At 40.7% G+C, this 21,488-nt stretch overlaps 1 protein-coding gene across 9 annotated transcripts in view; it reads right to left on the bottom strand.

Moving 5' to 3' along the window:
• FAT3 (FAT atypical cadherin 3) overlaps window positions 1–21,488 on the bottom strand; it is a 399,017-nt gene that overhangs the window by 36,634 nt on the left and 340,895 nt on the right. For all 9 annotated transcript variants that reach the window (XM_039718448.1, XM_039718450.1, XM_039718447.1 and 6 more), the window contains 6 exons: window positions 17,364–17,753; window positions 14,894–15,108; window positions 14,002–14,139; window positions 11,227–11,370; window positions 10,493–10,690; window positions 7,211–8,009 (listed from right to left, as the gene is read on the bottom strand). In XM_039718448.1, the coding sequence (XP_039574382.1) occupies window positions 7,211–8,009; window positions 10,493–10,690; window positions 11,227–11,370; window positions 14,002–14,139; window positions 14,894–15,108; window positions 17,364–17,753 (1,884 nt within the window). The remainder of the gene's footprint in view (window positions 1–7,210; window positions 8,010–10,492; window positions 10,691–11,226; window positions 11,371–14,001; window positions 14,140–14,893; window positions 15,109–17,363; window positions 17,754–21,488) is intronic.

Here is a 21,488-nt window from a genome sequence, read left to right on the forward strand (position 1 = left end):
CTGTCAGGGATCCACAGTGCAAAGCATGATCTGCTGCAACACAGGAGTAAAGAAAGACAATTATTGATCGCACGCTTCAGTACTAGCAAAAAATGGCTTAATAATAATAACAACAACAAAAAAGCCCCAACAAACCTTCATAGAAAGGAACAGCTTTTGGGCAAGTGCACAGCAGAACGGCAATAGTTCTTTTCCAAAGACCATCCCAAACCCCATGGGAACAATTATAAAAACAAACTATTATGAGCAGTAACTGATTTATAAATGTGTGTTGGTAACTCTCAGGCTATTCATTTTTCCACAAAGCTTCCTGCACAGGGGTTTTAGAGATACAAGTGAAAAAAAATTGCTTGAAGCTATGCACTACTCTTCCCACAGCACACCCATGAGAAGCAAATCTAAGGAGGTAGAAATGGTCACAGCACCAAGCCTGTCAGAGTTTAAGAAACACTTGGACAATGCTCTTAGGCACATGACGTCACTCTTGGTGGTCCTGTGCAGGGCCAGCAGCTGGACTTTGATGATCTTTGTGGATCATCACAAAAGATCCACAGCTTCCAGCTGTGGATGTTCTGTGATTCTAAGCCATGCTAGGGCTACAGGGACACCTGGATTTTTCATTCTCATACTACCCAGGACATGCTGCCAGCTTGATCATACAGCATAGGAAAACTTGTCCTCTCCCTATGCTCTTCCTGACATTTCTGAGATCTCACATCCCATCCAGCTTGCCCAGGCTACCAAAACCTGCCCTCCTTTTTTCTAATCTGAAGGGACAGAACTACACTGACTTTTAAATTTGCTTCAAATACTTGAGCGACACAATTATATGTAGGTTTTTCAAAACCCCTTCAATTCTTTACATTCATCATGCTGAGCATGTCAAGGACTTACTATTTAAAGCCTGTCAATGTCAAAAGAATTTTCTGCATTTCACGGGGTTTGGCTAAAACTTCAATGTAACTTATAAAAGTGTCTAAATAAATCTGTTTTGATTGCCCTAATCTTAAAGGATTTGCACACACTGTCTACAATAATACAAAACATGATACAACTATTGCTGCTTAATATATGAATTTTCAGAAATAAGTGATTTTCACAACAGCTAGTCTTATTGGGTTGCAATAAGGTACCTGGGAGATGTGGGGTCAGTTTCTACATTTGGGCATCTGTGTATGGCTGTTATGAAAGTAGTCTTCAAGTACAGGAAAAACAGGCACTCCTGCCCTTGCTTTTGTTGATCTGCAACCCCAGCATGAATGGAGGCAAAGGCAGTTGCTAGGAATGGACAGACACCTCTTATTTTGTTTATCAAGTTAATTTATTTAAGACATGGCGGTGATGAATTTAATGATAAAAAGCACCTTCCTACCCACTGCTTTCTGAATATTGGCAGTTCTTGTATATTACAGGATCTATATTGTAGGACCCTTATCGTATTCAAAAACTAGTTTACTTTTGAGCACAATGTTTTATTTACAGTTTATAAAGGAAGGAATCAACCTGTCATGGAGTACATCTCCAAAAGTAATGAAAGAAAGACTCTTACTGCTCTCACACTTCTGTACAAGCCAAGCAGGGCTCATAGTAAGCATAGCTGAAATTACCTGACACTGTAAGTATTTTCTGGAAGATGAAAAATTACTACTGTGGCTTTCAAAGTGGACATGGGCTGACTACAAATATGGCAATTACTGTAAATGTCCTCCTTGATGTACAGCACAGTCAATTTAATGTTTAACATCCTCTCCTCCTTTATCAAACATTTGTTTGAGAGGTCTATGGAGTATAAGATTTACAGTACTGCCTGTAGCACTGTTAGAAAATGATGCATGGCAATCTTTATTAATCACATTAGTAGGTAACATTAACAGGAATAACAGCTGCAATACACAGTCACACTTTAGGCCTTACAGAATCAAGAAAAAAAACTGTCATAGGGTTCTGGACTACAGATTTATATTTTATTTAAATGTAACATCTGTAGAATTTAACAGAGAATATGATGTTTTCTACACTTTGGTTTGTTTGGTTTTTTTTAGACGAAATCTCCTAATTTCTTAGAATTCAATGGCAAGTAACAATTGTTTTTGAAGTTATAACGGGTTGTTAAAAATCCTACAGGCTGCTTTGTATTTTCACCTTGGTTGTTTTAGCTATTTTAACTCATTCTTACATGACAAATACACAGTATTCTGATGTCTGCAGAGTATCTCTCTTCTTTGAACAAACTTAAACCTTTTGTGAGGATGCAATTCAAGTGAGCCTCTGTGTAGCTGACAGACATGCCATTTGGACTAAAGCCCCACAGCTCGTCACTGTGCAGCAGAAAGAGGCACTGAGATTTCCAAATGTGGCTCTGCAAATTTTCACATCCCCTAACCTATGACTATATCCTTGACATGAAGCAATAAGGAACAGCTTCCTTTGTTATCCACCTCTGCCAGGTTTTTTTTTTTTTATCTGATTCAAACTCTGATTTATACTTTAGAGCCATCCTTTCACATTCAGAAAATATATGGAAAAGATCTAACGTACTCCGTGCAACGGTGGAAAGAACTGTTTATCCTGAACAGCCAAGAATACTCCTTCTGGTAAACTACAAGGAAACCAACTTTTTATTCATCCTGCTTCAGCAGGATTTCATAGCTGTCACAAAACTTTAAAATATTCAGACTTGTGAGAAGTGCTTTATGCCTGTCTGTATGGTTATAAGTACATAAGCTACAAATCTGCATTATTGCATTGCCCCAGCTAACACACATTTTCAGGCTGATTTCACAACTGTGTGGAGTAAAATTGTAAAATTGTTCAAGGTTACGTTGTCCACATCAAAGATTTACAGCCTGAGTTTAAATAAAATTATTCTAATGTTGCATTTCCACTCCAAAGAGCAGTCTATTTTCCATCCAATAAAACATTCAAGAAATATAGGTTCAAATTGATCTTTTTTTTTTCTAGACAGGTCCAGACAATCTACAGCATTCTCTTGAAACTCACATTAGTATTAATAAAAACTGTTCTTTACAAGGTACCACAGAAACACACGAGCTAGCAATAAGCAGTGCATGGCAGGAAAAGGTGGAATAGACCTACTTGATTTTGACATATCATCTTCAGTTTAATTCTCTAAAAGAAGATAAAAGTATTTCAATCTTCTAACCAATATACTGAGGCAGAAAACACTGTTCCATTGCAAGATGAGAGATTCATTTAATTCCTATTCCTTCAAAACAGGAGCACATCTAGGATTGTAAATATATTTTGAAAATTGAGTGCTTCAACAATTTTAACTTCAGCCTTGTGACATTAGGTGGTTTTCAGCCCAGTCTCCTGAATCTGTATGAGTATTACAAAGATTCCGCTTTTCTCACTTGGAGAAAAAAAGCTTGAAAGGAGGGAGATTCCTGAAAGCCAGAGTTGCAGGAACATAGGGAGAAAACCTTCCTTGGACAAAAGTGACATAAAGCAGACTACAGCCAGATCTAATCAAGTTATCTGCAGTTCTCTGTTCCCAAACACAGACCTTTTTGTCCAGTTTTCCTTGCCAGGAGAATTCCAGGCTCATTAATATGCATGTGTGTGTTTCCTGAAAATGGGAAAAGCAGTGTTGTACAGATAAGAACTGGGTTGCAGATGCCCAGTCCTTCAAAGCATCCAGGACTCTTTTAGAGGCAATGTGTGCTCTGTGCAGCTGAGGCCAAAAATCACCTCTGAAGAACAGGTCCTACACTAACAGCAGATCCTCACAGTCTACGATTTCCTTCTGTCAGAGCATTCACAAAATACTAAAAGTGGCTTCATAAAGTCTGAATTGCCTTGTTTCATGAGAAAGTGGCTCAAGGCTGCTGTTCTCTTGATTAAGTAATGTGGATGTGTCTGCACTTTTGCAGAACACTCCTGGGTCAATTAGAAAAATTCTTTTGAACCATTTTTGGCCAGAACCATATTAAACATTTGAAATGGAATTCATCTCATCTAACCTTAGGGCATGATTCATCTGACTGATTTTAGACATCTAGGGAGAGACATTATTAAAAATACCTCATTCTTCCTACTATCTGCAAATGGGGCCTGGAGTGACCAGCACAGATGTAGATATAGGCCCATATTTGTCAAGATTATTTCAATCCATTCCTCTCCCGTGAACATATTAATGCACCATCACTTTTGTAAGATTATAATGCAGGAGAACTCTAGCGCAAAGTAGTCCCAACAAAAACTGCTCTGCCCCTGCACCTTTGTCTCAACACAAAAGAATTACTTTGCATCATGAAAAAATATGGAATAGATTTTTGCCTCTGAAAAATGAGAATGCTGTGAGAAATGTTTTACAGGAATATATTTATTCCATTCCTCCCACATTTATTTCTCCCAGCACTGACAGATGTTTGCATACCTCATGCCATGTGATGGGAGCTTGGTAATTGCAGAGCCCCTCTGGTCACGCTGACACAAACCCCAGTTTGTGACAATATTTTTCATACAAACACAAACAGATGAGCAAAAAATCTAAGGAGACAGTCTGTTATTGGAAAACGCTTTAGTTCAATCTTATTGATTTAAAAGCTAAGATTGATGCATGTGAACTTTTGAACTTACCCTTCCAGAGATGAGCTGCTGAACCTCTGAAGTTCACCCACTGCCTACTTTACAGTCTCCCTACATTTTCACATTAGATAACTCTGTTTGCTCACAAAGGTAATCTAGGTAAGTTATGCACAGCTGGCATGCATAAATTGTGCATATCTGTGACATCTGCCAGTGGACAAAACCACTCCAAGTATGATACATATTTCAAGAATGAGTGAATTAGTTCAAACTCAAGCTTTCTGAGCCATAATTAAATCAGATCTCTGGAAACATATGCAGTATTTTAATGGATTTTTCATAATTCAAGGTATTAATGTTTACTGGATGTGGAATTCTTTTAACCACAAAGGAAGTGTAATATTTTTATTACACTGCTAATGTCTTGCTAATGCTGTCTCATTAAACAAGCCAAAATAAATTTGTGCACTTTTTCCAGAATTGCAGCATCTGTGCATTTATTTATAAGAACTACTGATGGAAGAAGTATTGCATTTTTCTAACTCTTTTACTCTAGCTTTCATGAAAGCCAAACTACCCATACATTCTCTGTTATACTCTCACAAGTCTGTGTTATCTCCTATGTGAGAAAACATAGTGTGTTTACCAAAATATTTTCGGTGGCTCCTTTAATTAAAAACAGTAGAAGAGGATTAAGCATTAACTAATGAGGAGAAGGCCCAAAGAATGAATTTTTGCTTCCCACCAAGGTGTATTATTTCTTTGCAAGTAACAGACACCAAGGTATTCACCTCTTTGGCAACTACACCTAACTCAGCTGCTCTGGACATTTTTTTACTGCAAGGCTGTATGGCAGGCTGGAGGTGCTGAACCCCGCCCCAAATTGTGTGGATCCCTCATGGGAAATCCCCACTTAGTGGCTCAAACAGGAGCAGTGGGAACCCCTCCAGCTTTTCAGCAGAACCAGGACAAGCTGCCTGCTGCAAGTGTTCCCACACAGCAGTCTTCAAGGCCATGATAAATGGCACAGAGGCTGAGGATTACAGTCACTCCCAGAACCACACTGCCTCTCCAGCAGCCTGTCATCCATTTTGAGGATTGACTGGTAAATGACAGAAGAATTTGGAAATCGCTGTCCCAGCTGAATTTCTGTGCTTCCGTTGCAAGCTTGCTGTGCCAGGAGAACTGCTGGGTCAGAACTGTGCTGCACTGCAAAGTCCCTTTTTTGGAGTTAAGCTAAGGGATTATGAGGCAGAGGGAATAATACATCATTATTGACTTTAATAGGTAGTGAAATGAAATAATAAACAGTGAAAATTTTGGCTGCCAGAAAACCAATTTCTGACTGTGAGGACTATCACTATCCCCATGGAGATGAGGATTTGTGATTTCTTGATACAAAAGTGAGACTAAACTATAACTTAGAGAATATAAAAAAGTTTGGCAGACGGTGTTCCTGCACTGGCCCCTGGACCTGACTGGAGGATATTGCAGCATTGTCCCTTTTAAATCTGTGAAAATCTTTTACTTCAGAGCCTTTCATGTGTAACAAAATACTGACTATTGTTATGATAGGTATGTCTATTTCAAACTTATAAGACTCTCACTTAAAAAGTGGACAGGTAGTCTGCCCTTGAATGTACCTCAGATAGAGAATCGTGGTATTTTTTTCAGCATTGAACTTCTTTGCCACTATTATCCATGTGCCACAAGAAGAAAAATGATTTCTGGTTAAGGTTTATGCAATTTATGCCTATTTCCATCCCCACTGAGGTCAGTGGTAAAGCATGAAGCCCTGCTGACTGCTGCAGAAACAAAGGTTGGTTATTGAGGGATATGGCTACTGAATTCTTGTATTGCTCTGTGTGTGTGCGCATGTGTGTTTAAGATGAGGCAGACTTAGATGTATTGATTTTACAGCAGCTTTTTTCTCTGCTCTTAAATGAAGTGGAATGAGGAGCAAATAGCCTGGCAAACAAAAGAAACAGACCCAGTATTATAACTGCCTGAGGTTTTATAATCCAAGTGCAGAACCATACAGAAGCTTGGCTTGTGAGTCTCTTTGTTATATGCCCATGTGAAATCTCTGCCAAAATGTGGAGCAGCCCAAAACTCACCCTGTCCCCTACTGCAGCATTAAAGGTCAGGAAAAGTGCTTGCTAATAAAATACTTCATTGGTTTCTGTGGCTGTCTGCAACAACGGGACTGAGAAAGGCCTTTCCACCTGCCTGGCTTAGGTCAGGGTGCTTTTCCTTGGAGACTGCTGGTGCATTGCTGGAGACCAGGCTGCTCTGCTGTGGTCACAATCTAGGTTTATTCCAGTGGTGGCACCAACTGACTGGGAAACTACACCCCTCCCTCTCCTCACCCTTCCTCTCCCACTCCTTCCCCTCCCTGGAAGCTGGCTGATGGCTCTGATTGTGGAGCCTCCAGGAAAGCGGTCTTTGTCGTAAAAGGCCAAAGTTCATAAACTTCCATTTACATCAGTAAACACGAACAATTCTTCCCGAGCCTGAGAAATCAATTCCCACAACACATCAACCAGTCGTGCTTTAGTGGACTGAATTGAAATGCCCCTTCTAATCTGCATCAGAGGAATAAAATGGATCCTATCGCATAATGTGCAGCGATGGGAGGGGAAGAGGGAGCGGTACTCACCATTGCACATGCAGCGCACATTCCTGTAAAAGCGGGGACACACAAAACTAATTCGTGCTGTGCTGTAAGTCATCAGGGAATGTGAATCAATAGACAGACTTTGCTCACAGTGTTGTTCCTGACAATCCAGTCCGGAGCAATTCTTCTCCAAGATAGCAGAAATACGAATCACATTTTCCAAGTGTCTCCTCGCATTGGTAAGCTTCTGAATCAAATAGGCAGGCTTATAGAAACCACCGCTGTGCATCTGAACGGCAAACAGCATGTCGAGCTGGCTGCTGCCTGCCACCGGCTGAATGCTGATGATGTGCAGGCTGTCCTGCTTCTGGGAGAGCACCGCGTTGCGCAGGGTGCGCCTGAACCCGTGCATGTGGAGACCCACAAAGTCTTCCGGGGAAACGTTCTCGAAGCGGATGGTGACCGTGTTCTGCAGCATTTCTTGCAGCAGCTGCTCGACGTGGACCACAACATCGATGGGCACCTGGAACCGGCCGTCGCTCACAGAGACATTCAGGACGTACTTGCCGTTATCCAGCCCTCCAAGGGCGATGATCTTCCCATCGTGGCTGTTGACCTTGAACAAACTTTTCTGCTCTGATTTTAGCGTGTATGTGAGGACATCGTACACGTCCTGATCTGTGGCATGGATTTTCCCAATGACTCCCCCCGGAAAATCGTCTTCCATGGTGACAATGAAAATCTCCAGCGGAATGGCGGTCGGTTTGTGAATGCTCTCTTCAATAACCCTCACCTGAACATACGTATGGGAAACCTGCTGAGGCTTCCCAGAGTCCTTTGCCTAATGTAATTTAGAAAAAAAAAGTAGAAAAAATACGAAATAAAAACACACATGGAACACAGCCTGCAACCATAACTTCTTGCTATGTATATTCTCACAGCATCAGTAATTCTGAAAAGAATTTCTCAGAAGAACACTCAAATGCATTTGCCAAATATATATGTAAAGAAGTGTCTCAGCCATTTCTAGCAGTGGAACTTACACGTGCTTTAGGGAAGCACTGATCTCTAAGTGGATTGCAGAGAGAAATGTGTCAGTAGAATGTCTCATTACTCAAACTGAAATGTTCCCAGGATCCCACAGCTATCACTTGTCATCTTCACAATGGAGACTATACCAACAACGTGATATATTCTGCTCCAAACACAGTTTGGGCTCACTTCTACCCTGGAGAAGGGACTGAATTTCAGTAAAATGTCAGCCTTCTGCATTGCTTGGTGTGCTCCAAAGCACTCCATACCTTTCTTAGCTTGTGTGGATGTGAGGGAGTTCAGAATTTTTCTACAGCATTACATTCTGCACTTCTTTACCTGAAGCAATCAAGAAACATGCTTGACATAAATAAAATTTATCATCCTCCAAATATGAAATAGGTGCTTGTGCTGTTACCAATGATAAAATATGAGAGCAGCACTGCAGCTGGAAAGATGACTGGATGACCCAGAGCAGGTATTATAGCATCATTTGCACTATTTTTATAGGAAGCAAAAGAGCAAGTATGACAAAAATCCCAAGGCCATCTTGACAGAATGGTGTGCAAAATTGAATCAGGGTCCTTTCCTACAATAAAAAAAATGTTTTATTGCAGTCCCTATTATGATACACTGCTCCACACATTTATTTGCTTCAGAGAAGAACAGAAGACTAAACTGGCACTAGACAGAGATGTAGGACATGTTCAAAGATCTTTGTGTTTGGACATGGGAGGAAAATTTACAAGCTGAAGGAAAAAAATGGGAGGATGACAACAGTAATATGGACACTACTACGAGCAGATTAGTAACTCTAAGACACTCTGAAATTCATTCATCCTCACTCCTAAAAGAGATCTGTGGAATATTTAAAATATTTTTTTATATGTGTGCACAGAGAAAAGATTAGGTCTCATTCCATTTTCTACTTTAACATTAATTCTTAATAAACCAAATACAGTGGAGAAACCTGGTAGTGGAAAATATAAAGCAGCACTCTAGCACATATGGATGGAAAGAAACATTTCTATGGTTTAAACACAACAGAAAACTATAAAATATGTTTTCACTGCAGGAATCCCTGAAGAAAATAATACTGGGAGAAATCATGCCTCTGCAATCCAACAGCATGGTTTTCTGAGCATGTTGGTGCACCTCAGACATGGTGGTCTGTCTAATATTTCATTTACATGAAATATATGGATCTCTAAACCTGGAGGATGCTGCTCAAATTTAACTCTCATGCCCAGTTTTGGCTACACTAGAACTCCAGCTAGCAAATGACCCTGAAAGCAGGATATTTTACTATTAAGGCATGGTAAGAAAGAAAGAAAGGTGATGATTTTTTATTTCCCTACAAGGCTAAAAAATAGGTTTCAAGGATATTACATAGCAAACTTGTAAAACTTTGATTTGAGCTGTTAGTTAGCATCAGAGCCTATATTTTGTGAATTGTAACCAACAATTGCCTCGAAGGATGCTACTGCTGTGAACATCATTAAATGTGCTTGTAAAGGAACCGACAGGCTGTGCTGAGAGAGATCAACCCCAGCAAAGCAAGTGGAGGAAGCAAGAATTTCAGACACAGCTTATGGGACTCTGACTCATTTCAGTGAAGAGGTTCATTCCCTAGACCTGCATATTTACTGAACCCTAATACATCTTCTCTGACAGACCTGAGAAATGTGGACAAATTACTTTTGGATTTACAGATTTTGGCAATCAAAATTACCCTGGTTACAAAGCTCCTCAACGATCATTCTAAAGATAAGTTTGAGCTGGACTTCTATTGCATGTCTTATTTTGACATTCTTTAAAAGCTAAGTTGACCTTGGAAATGTGATTTCATGAATTCTTGGAAGGCTTCCAAAATTTATGATTAAATTTATGACTTAAAAGCAGAAATTATTTTCATTCCTAAAGCAGTATTTTGCAGTTGCTTGTTCTGGGGTGTATTTATATGTATATAATGCATTTTTTCTTATTTTCCTTCCTTAGCTACAGAAAAAAAATGATGAAAATCTTAAACCATAACGGTCGCTGCTCAGAAAATTCATTTCATGCCGAGGAAATTGGAAAGGTGGCTGGCTACCTATTTATATTTATATGAAACCAGGTTTAAGAACATCAAAGAAAATATTCTGCATTGTGCATTTGCAAACTGGAATGTGTGGTATTTACTCGTAGAATACAGCTCACTAAAAACAACCCATACAGGCAAAGTACAGGTTACCTACCACTAAGAAATTTTTTATTTCAGTGTAGAGTGTAGATGTAAAAATCAAGCCTTACCTGCACGCAGAGCACATACTCAGTTGAGACCATGTGCTTGAAGATGACTGCAGACCTCAAAACGCCATGAGGGTCCAGTGTAAACTCCTCCTCTTCATTGCCAGTGAGGATGGTGAAGGTAAAAGGGGGGCCATTGTGAAAAGAGTCTTTGTCTGTCACTACCAGCTGCAAAATGCTTGTGCCCACTGGTTTATTTTCCTTTACACATATACACAGCGTATAAAGAAAAGGATTAAAATGATACATGTTGCAACCATAAAACAACACATTTTTCTATTGTGAATATTCAACTGAACGCTCTTTGCCCAAGCTGGCATTTCACAAGCTGAGTTCTGCTGACACCATTTACAGCCCATGGACCAGCGGCAGAGATGAAGGCACCCACCACACCTCCAGGCCTGCTGGGCTCTCTCTGATACAGGACTGACTAAGAGTCAAGAATCACACCCAGAGCAAGGCATAAAGGAGTGTGAACTTAGAGCAGACATTTTGAGGTTGGAGTACCTGGTGCAGCAGGGATGAATGCTAAAATGTGTGACAGATGCTGTGGTTAAGGAGCCTCAGCAAACAGAAACTTACCAAAAGACTCAAGAAAGATTTGTTTATATTTTTCTTTAGATAAAGATCACTTGATACATGTTTTGCAGATAGATCATCAAAAGGTACTTAACTGAAACCAAATGCCCGTGCATTTTAGAAGTCAGAGAAGTTTTTGATGTGCAGGATAAACTTACTTGAATTACAGCTGTGTAGTTAGCTGGAGTAAACACAGGGCTGTTATCGTTCACATCAGAAATGTCCACATTGACCGTCACAGAGGAAGACAAAGGAGGGGTACCACTGTCTCTTGCCTGGACAACTAATGAATAACCAGATATCTGAAAAAAGGTGAAAACATTAAATCACTGTGAAAACAGTTCTAAATTTTAACCCAGGTTCTTTACATTGCACCACCTTCCATATTCTAAGGAAAGCTGTTTGGCCTCATTGCCTTCCCGCTCTTAGTATAACATTATCCTGTTTATCGCCACATTGTGCCCCAACTTCTGTTTTATAAGGCAAGCAATAAATATAACAGCTTCATTGTATTAAAATAACTGTATCAGATAAAGCATTCCTGAAACAAAGGGGCAGACAGAAAACAAATGACAGATAATATCTGAACTCAGCCATTAGTCATGTAAGCTTACATTTTCATCTCTCCTAAGTGTCCGCTGGGATAAGTGACCTGATTCTATTTATCTTACAGTTGGTTTCCAAGACATTATATAAATTGCTTATTAGAGCCAGTTTGACACATACTGTTTCTAAAGCGGCGATGGAGAGCCAAGAAAAAGTTCACAGGCAGTTGGCTTAAACACACTGGAAAACATTTGGGAGTATGAGGGACAACAGTCTCTGTAGCAACAGAATACTATCCACCACTCTGCAGAAGATAAGTGGGCTTGAGTCTGCTTCTTTGCAAGACACAAACAGCGCAGTGCAGGCAGTTCAGTGCATCATCCACAGGCCCTCCACACACATATGTGCCCGTGTGTGAGGTGTGAGCATATGTGACAACTTGCAAAAGCTCTGTCTATGCACAGTTTATGGGTGACAGTTGGATTTTCCGAACTGCATCCTTATGTTGGCTTCCTTAGGTCTTACAACTGCTTCTTGCTGTATATTGCTCCTTGCTCCACAGGGAAAGCTGCTGACATGTCTGCCCCTGAATCTCCCACAGTGGAGCAAGAGAAGGGCGAAACATGCCAGATACAACACTCTGCTCCACCCTCTCAGTGCAGGGCTGGAAAGGGGAAAAGCATGCTCCTGCAGAGGGGAACAAGATAATGTTCAAGGGGCTTTTTTGGGAAGGGCGTGGGAGGGAAGGAAATCCAAATACATTTGGAAAATGACAGCTTTTTTTGTGGTGGGAAGGAGCTCACACTGAGCACACAAAATAAGAAGGCTCTTCTGGGATGTGGAATCAATACGAAGCAAAACGGAACATATTTTTGGGGGGTTGTATGGAGGAGATAGACTGTGATTTGGTGGGGCCAAAGTGACACAGGAGGGAAGAGGAATTCTGAACTATAGAAAGTAAGATAAGTAATCTCTTTTTTAACCATAATTTCCACTGCTAGCTAAAACCAGAGAGTTTTGTAGAATCTTTCCAATTTTTTTTTTTTTTCTGTGTTTGCTTTCATTTCAATGTATCCCAGAAAGGTAGATGGCCAAAGTCATGGTCTCCGTGTGATTACAGCTCTGGAAATAAGTTCCCTTAAACCACTGAATCCTGGGAGTCAGCACTACCTTTGGGGATCTACAGCAGATGGGGCATCATATATAATTTTTCCTGAAGGGGTCAGAAACACCTGTGTCTAGGAAATGCGCCAAGGAAGCAAAGAAAAAGGCAATATCACAGCTTATTTTAACTGAGGGAAACCTTGGAAAATGCAGACCTAACACAGCTGGCATTACACATGCACACTCTAGTGAAGGTAAGTGTGTGTGTCTGAATGCAGCCGCACATGACTGAACTTCAGAAACTAGAAAAAGTCATATTAAGGAACTCAGCCTGTGCTTTTATTACAGTCAACTTGTAACATGCACAGCCATTGTTACTCCCCTGTTTTAGACAGTCTGTGGTAAAGTCATTTTACCACCAAACATGAACAATTTAATCCTACTTTTGTGAAAATACTGAAAGGGGCTTTTGCCACTGTTTTAAGTAGCAGGTTTGCTTCCAGTAACGAGCTTGTCCAGCTGAGCCCATATTCTGAAGGTAGCAATCTGCTTCCCCGGTTTTGTGGGTGCATTGCTGAGAGGCAGGAGGCACAGATTTCCTTATGTGCTGCAAGGTTTCTGAAGCCACGTAGCACTCTCCTGCCCTGCTAGTAGCACAGGCAACTGCATTTGTTTGTTTTTTTCCCCAAAAGCTGCTAATTGCTAGCTATGGCAAAATGGTGATAAATAATCCTGAATGAATAATGGAGTGAGCAAACAAAGCAGCAGAACCTATTTAATGAAGCACTCTTTCACTTTTGGTACAGCCTGGCCACTTCATAACATCCCCTCCCCAGTGACATGTTTTGCAGAGCGCTAATTAATGGCTGAGGTCTCAGCTCGGCGCTCGGTGCCACAATCTGGAGCGTTTTGTAACCCCTCTGTTGCACACACAGCTGCACGTGTGAGCTTGCACACACAGGGAGAGGAGGCAGCTCATTAACACAGCAGCAGCTCCTGCTGGCACCACGGGAGAAATCCAGGGCTGCTCCTCTCCCCTGATGCAACCCCAGGGGCTGTGAGGGTGCAGGGTGGGGGTGGCAGCAGAGCAGTTGGCATGTAGATAGACTGGGGACAGGGCTGGCACGGAAAGAAGTGGGGAAATGTTAGAAAGACCTGTTGGAGCATCTCAGGCTGATTGCTGCAGAGTATAAAAGAAACTCCTTCAACACAAGCTAGCAGTAGAGTGGAGATTGATGCACATCTGTAAGTCATTGCAAGTTAAGGAGTCCCACATGTCTTACCCTTTCTCTATCCAATTTCTTTTTAACCTTCACGAGTCCCAAAACAGGATCAACTGAAAATTCATTGTCTTGATCTCCATTCACTATGGAAAAATGAATCTGACCATTGGGAGGACTGTCCAGATCTTCTGCTATCAACTTTTTTTGAGAGAAGAATAAAAAATTAGAAAACACAAATATCAAGTGATCTGTATGATACATTAATTGCTCCACACACCAAAAAGTAAACTTTACATTCCATCAGACTAGTTATACCTGAGCTGCACACCTCTAAAGCATCAATCCAATAGGTTTTTGTTAGGAGGCTTCACTTGGGCCTTTTCAAAATTCTAGTCTGAGAACATAGAGAATATTTTAATCTTAATATTCCATACAACACTCTCTCTCTGGAGCCACAAGTTGCAAGATGAGAATATTGTGAGGTTTGGGGATGGCACACTGCATGCCAGACTACACAAATACTATGTATTTGGAGCTCTGAGCAGCCTGGCGCAGTGAAAGGTGTCCCTGTGCACAGCACAGGGATTGGAACTAGATGATCTTTAAGATCTCATCCAAGCCTATCACTCTATGATTGTATTTCACTGAAAAGTAGAATTGTGCCTTTTTGTTAAAACCTGTCTGTTTTTTTCTAGCTGATTCAAATGCAACACCTAAAATATGCCATTATTCTCTGACAGCACAACAGGGTTAAAAAGAATGGCTCAGTACTGCCACTTTCTTTTGGGGAGAAACTAACAGCAGCTTGGGGAGAAGTAGCAGATGCAGAGTATTGTCTAGAAAATGGTTTGGGGGCCTCAAGACGTAATAATTATCATAATTAAGCAGCGCAGCAGCTTTTTAGGGGCAGAGGGCTTCATGGCACCTAAGTGCCACCCAGGGCCCCGCTCACCATGACCACGGAGTCGCCAACGGCCGCGTCCTCGCTGATGACGGCGCTGTAGACAGGCTGGCTGAAGGTGGGCGCGTTGTCGTTGACGTCCGTCACGTTCACGTTCACCGTCGCAACCGCGCTCAGGGCCGGCGTTCCTCCGTCCTTCGCCTCCACCACTAAGTAGAAGTCCTTGCACGATTCAAAATCCAAAGCTTCAATAATGGAAATCACTCCTTTGAAGCAAAGGAGGGAATGTCAACAGCCGGCAAAAAATAAATAATGCCGCAGAGCAAGGGATTTGACTGTAGTAAACAGTGCAGCATGCTATTTATCGCCATGGCACACATACAACACTAACTGTAAGACTGCCCAATCCAATAAAAATGTTTATTCAGGTTTCTACTGCTGTCGTTTGATTAAAGAATGATGCCAATTGCACTTGGGTTGCCTTTGTAGAGAGGACCTTTACAAGGCATGAGGCAATGAATGGTTCCTCATGAAAATAGCTTTCATTACGTGAGTATCATAGATGAAGAAGTGGGGGCCATATTCACCCATTTACCATCTCATTCACAGAGCCTTTGGGAGAACTGGATGCCGACTCTGGAAATAAGCCCTGACAAGTCAACAGAAATTCACTCCCACACAATTAACTTCTCATGAATTAAATACAAATGAATAGGATATGAATACCTCTGAGAAATCAGCTGTCTATCATTTAAGTGATTAAACAGAGACTTCCCCACTCAACTAGGTTTATAAATTTTGTGTAACTTCACCACACAACCAAAATTAAGATTCTCTGTAACTTGATTCACTGCATGCATCCAGATTCCCTCTAGGACAGAAATGATCTGATTTCTAGTGTTCTTACAAACCTCCAACAACATCAGCTTCCTAACCTTCTTAGGAAATTTATTTCAGGCCTTAATATACATTACAGCTAGGAATTTCTTCCTATTATTTTACCAAAGTAATCCAAATGTAATTTAAGCCCGTTCCCTTCTTATGACTGGGCATGGACTACAATTTATTTCCCTTCTTCTTCACAGGTAATTTCTATAGGCATGAAAACTAACAGCATGTCTTCTCTTTTCTAGCTGAAACAGCCTTAATTCCTTCAGTCTTTCCTGTTAAGTCACATTTTACAGACCTCAGACTATTCCTCTTAATCTTGTCTGGGCTCTTTCCAAAGAAATTCCACCTTTCAGCATGACTTGCTGAAAGCAGGAGCCCTGAAGAGAAGCTTCCAAGTGGCTAGCAGAGAGTTAGGTCCCACTGATAAATGGTGTGAAGGACATTATTTTTCATGCTTTGATCAGGCATGCTACATCACCACTCTGCTGTATAGAAACTGAGCTCCTGCCTCTAAACGGATAATAATGGAGCTGTCACACATTAATGAATAATACATAGTTTTAGTTTTGGGGTTTTTTTTCCTGTGTGATTAAGCTTCATTATGGGTTTTTATTGATTTATTTCCTTGGCTTCATTGTCAAATGTGAAGTTAAGTATCGCTGCCTAGGCATATTTATGTTTAAATTTTGCTAGCACTAATCAACATGATGAAGATGACAGACAACATAGAGTTATGTTACGTCCCTCACATGAGAGGCAGCAGCCTCTGCAGAGTGGAGAGCAATTTTTGCACACAATTATAAAAATGACACAATGCATAATTTTGAGATTTTTCATGTTACTGGCTATTACAGTTGCACCCAAAGAAGTGCTCTCTTCAGCTTTTAAAATCAAGATTGCTTTGCTCTCAGACTGTGGTGGCAGGTTTGTACTGCACATTCTGGATGCTATGAGAGGAAGGGCATCCACTACAGGATGCACAGAAGAAACAACTTACAGTTGATGAAATAAAAACTCAGTGAGGATAAGTAATATATCCTGCTAAGGAAATTCAAAGAAAATGAGCCATTTACACCAAATATGATACCTTTGCTTGGTATTTCTTATGGAGAAGCAGTGGTGGACTGCTAAACCAAAAAGACCTCAACCCAAGCCATGGCTGAAGTCAAAAAGACAAATCAGAACCTAAGTCAGGGAAGCTGCATATAGCTACACAAATGGCAATCATGTATTAGGACTGAATTGCTCCTAACAGGTCCTGGTAGCACTGGTTGATGCTTTCTAAGGGGCAGACAGTTGAGGCTGTACTCAGCTGGTAAGCAAGTGAACATTGCAAGTGTTCAGAAGTGTTTTGCAGAGTTTGGCTAATAGGTTGTCACATCTATATTGGCTTCGACAGACTTACTAATGGAGAAAAGTATTCTCCACTTGAGCTGGGGCAGCCATGTGTGACTGTAATTGACATCACTCTCCAACCTAAAATTGCTTTTTAACTGTGTAGTTAATTACACAATGACAAGCTGTGAGTCTCTGGCCTTGGAAGTCTTTTGGTCCAAGAGCCTTCCCCAAAGCATTCATGTTTTTTCTGATGCTTTAATTTAGCACTGCAAGTAAGAGCCATTTCACAAACCTGTTTTTGAGTTAATCCTGAACTTCCCTTTCTCATTCCCTGATCTGATGAAATAGGCAATCTCAGCATTTGTACCAATGTCTTGGCTTGTAGCAAAAACAGAAAGGACCTCGGTGCCAGGTGAGGTGTCTTCAGGTACTGTAACAAGATAATCTCTTCTTTCGAACACGGGAGGGTTGTCATTAATGTCTAGCACTGTAATGGTAACGGTGGCAAACGAGGATAAGGTCAGCACAATGCTTTGATCTGAGGCCTTTACAGTGATGTTATAGGAGGACTGAAGCTCTCTATCAAGTGGATGCTCCAAAATAATGATTCCTGATGATCGGTCAACTGAGAAGTAACCATCTGCAGAGTCTGACAGGGAATAGGTGACTTTTCTGTTCACGCCTGAAAGAAAAGCAAATGGGAAAATGAAAATGAGAAATAAAGAGAAGAAAAATCTCTCCCCATATAATGGAAACCCTAAGCAAAATCTGCTATCACACTGAGCATTTCCAGTGGGGGTAGAGGTAGGAGTGCCTGTGGGTACAATATTTCTGAAAGTTGGGAGGTCAGGGCATGCTCTTCTAACATGACAAATCCCTGTGGATAAGTCAAGTTCCTTCCCTCATCATGATACTTTTTTTTGAGGATTACTTTGCAAAACTGTTTGATATTGAAACTCGAAAGCAGAACCCAGATATGGTCCTTGCCCAGAACAGCTTATAATTGAATTAGATGAGACAAGCAGAATGCTGAAATTGGAAATGTCTCAGAGCACATCTTGAAGGAATAGAAATGTACATAAGGGGAAAACAAACCCGTAGAAATACATCAGGTGGCACAGAATGTACTTGCTACCAGTGCTGCCTTGATTCCACTGTTGAGCAGAAAAATATTATCATAAGATGATACCTTCTAAACAAAAGCTGCATAAAAAAACTCCTGCCGGAATATGAACATTTTGAAAAGGAAAGTCCCTCTGTTCCCCAGCCTAAGAGCAAAAATTGAGTTGTACAAAAGATGTCCTGTGTTTTTCAAATCCTGCCCGTATTTCCCAATACAAAGCACCTATCCACCTGGCTGCTGAATATGCAGATTTGTGCTAAGGTTGTTGTCAGTAATAAGGCCTGAGGGGATGGTACTGACTTGGTTTCTGCACTACAGTGGGATAGCCATTTCAAATCTAATTAAAAGTGAACACAGATATAAGCTAATTCAAGTCCCTTGATGCTAGCTGATTTTGTGATTTCATCCTGGGTGCTTCACTAAGAGATTATAACTAAAACACAAAGATCCACTAAAATGGAGAGTCTCTGTTTTCAACATCTCTCACTTGAGCATTTGCTGCTGTTTTTGTTGGAGAACAGATTTTACAAGCCTGACATTAATCAGATGAACAAGAGCTACCAATCCCTTCTAGGCATATTTTGTTAATTTAAAATTTGTGACAGTATTATTCTGCTTTCCAGCAGCAAAGCATTGTAGAAATGTCTGATCAAAAGCAGCACAAATCACAGTTGTTTTCTGCTTGATGTAGCAGGAGTTGAGCATCCACACAAGGGGGAGCTGGGAGACTCTTTGTTCAATCACATGCACATAAAAGCTAGAGCAACTACAAAGTCCCAGACCCTACTTGAAGGGCAGTAGGAATTATTATTTGGCTCTTCAGAGAATGAAGTTTTTATGCAGTGCTTGAGACACCAGAGCATATTTAAAAGGTTCAAATGTCTTTAAAATATAGAACAAATTAAATGGCAATATGGCAGTGAACTAGGCTGTTAGGTATTTTTGTGTTGTTTTGGTTTGGTTTTTTAATCACAGCAAAGCCTGTCTATTCATCATAGCATCACAAATGTGGAAAATAAAATGTCCCACCTTCAGCAAAACAGCAAGGCAATTAAGGAACTGACTCCTGTCCTACAGAGGAGGAACTGAGCCCATGAATTCACAGGAAATTCCCTCATGTTAAAACACGAAGGCTTCTATAGCTGCTGGAGAGCATACTCACCTCTTTCCTTAGTCTCTTGATACATACATCCAAATACTCTTCCAGCTGACAGTCAACCAAACTTACAAACATTAAAAAGGAGTAAAACCCTCTAGAAAGTGGAAGATTTTCATAGTCTAAATGGTTGAAGGTATCTACATTTCCAGCTGGGAAGGATCTCCTTCAGCTACACATCCTCCAACTTGTACTTATAAAAAAAGGACAGATATGACCATAACAATTAATGAGTTAGTAGTAACAGCTGATCCTCAGGGATGCTGGAAAATGGGAATTTTTTTCCCCTTGATTTAGAGCATGCTGCTGAACACCAACCTGCACATGAGTTTTAAGTGCAAAACTATTTAGTGTTCTGCACTAGCAACTCTTGGTGCCTGCTGGTTTCTGCATAGTATCAAACACTCTGAGGCAGGGGCCCTAACACACAACTTCTACACACCTGTAACTGCAGGACAGACTTCGTCTGCTTTGCATTTTTCTCTGGCACAAACTCTCTTTTTGATACAGCACTACAGCACACCTGGGCACAAGCCAGAAGGTTCATATACCACAGTCCTTGAGAGCACACACAGCTAGAAAGGAAATGGCCAATGGATGCCTTGTGTCTTGGAACACCAGGAAACTTCAGCAAGAGTATCTTGCAATGGGGAATGGGGAGATAGAATTTGGTGCAAGCGATGGTATGGAGGGTGAGTTTATTTACAGGAGGCAATATCTCCAGTAAAGGCAATCCCACATATAATCTAGCCCCTTTCCTTGTATTCTAATTCCTAAAAGTGATGTCCACGAATTAACAAAATATTAAAAATGTTTTTTGTAAGCCATTGCTGGTGTTCCTACAATGGAGACAGATCAGATACAGATTATGGTGTTCTAGTTGCTCACTGTAACATAAGGGATTTTTAGGCAGAAATGAGAAATGGAGACAGTAAAATCTTGAAGGTAAGTGCTTTTATTTTTCCTCCCTGGAAAATAAGAGAGGTATACAGAAATTCCAGAGATATAGGTTATCTTGTACCAGTCTGGTATGATGAACAGAACAGTCTTATTTTTCCCATAGGATATGAAAGAAAAGCTCTTACAGGTGAAAGTGCCATTTTATGCAAGGAGAGACAGAAGATCAGGTCAGAAGACCTAAGTGAGTATAGAGATACCAACCCTTGGTGGCTTTTGGCCTAAATGCCAAAAGGAGAAAAAAAGGAGACATACAGAGGGAGATCTGTGTGCTGATGCTCTCATAGTGTTTTGAGGGGTGGAATTTAATACCTGCTTCTTAGGAGTAAAATCATTGAAAAACTGAGGCAGAAACAGCACTCTGAAGAAGTGTTGTGTTACATCAATAGCTGTTTCTACCGAGCTTTCTGACCCAAGGCTGGGAGAGAAATGGGCATGAGGCAAAGGTGAAAAAGGAAGCTATTTCTATTGAAATTCAAAATGCTTTAGTCCAGGGGCTACCCTATCCTGAGAGAGAAATGTCCACCAGCGTGTATGTGTCAGTGGCATCCCTGCCACAGAGGTGATGGTAAATTCTGTTATAAAAGGAGATGCTTTCTGTGGAAAAGAAACAACTGCTTCAATGCCATGGTTCCTGCACTGGTAAAGAGAGCAATCCTCCCACACTGCTTGCCTACAGCTGTTGGGGGGTTAATGTTTGCAAACTGTTTTGTGTCAACTCACTCACTCAAACTTCTCAGATTTCCAAGGTGCCAATCATGAGCATGAGCTATTTGAACAAGGAAAGCCTTTGCAGGAATCACTATTACAATAAGAAAATTGCAGTACATTTCTTTTTAAATAAAGGAATAAGGTAGCCCATTTTCTATTTAGAGTTGTATTAGCATGTGATAGAATATTGCCCTTTGCCAAATCTCTGGTGTGCAGAGCTTGTAAAACATACACCTGCCTAGTACTTCAAACTCCATTCTTCAAATAGGCTTTTATTCTTGGTTTCTTCTGTACTAAAACAAAGGGCCACACACTCAATGTCACATCATGACAACTTCTATGTCATTACTACTTTAAGTAGCATCAGGAATATATAGTAACTTTGCTTCACAACTCAGCACTATCAATATCCTCCTTGTATAAAGCACAGAATCATAGAATCATTCAGGCTGGAAATGACCTTTGAGACC

Source organism: Passer montanus, unplaced genomic scaffold, assembly GCF_014805655.1.
Source record: "Passer montanus isolate IOZ18808 unplaced genomic scaffold, ASM1480565v1 scaffold4, whole genome shotgun sequence".
NCBI classification, from domain to species: domain Eukaryota; kingdom Metazoa; phylum Chordata; class Aves; order Passeriformes; family Passeridae; genus Passer; species Passer montanus.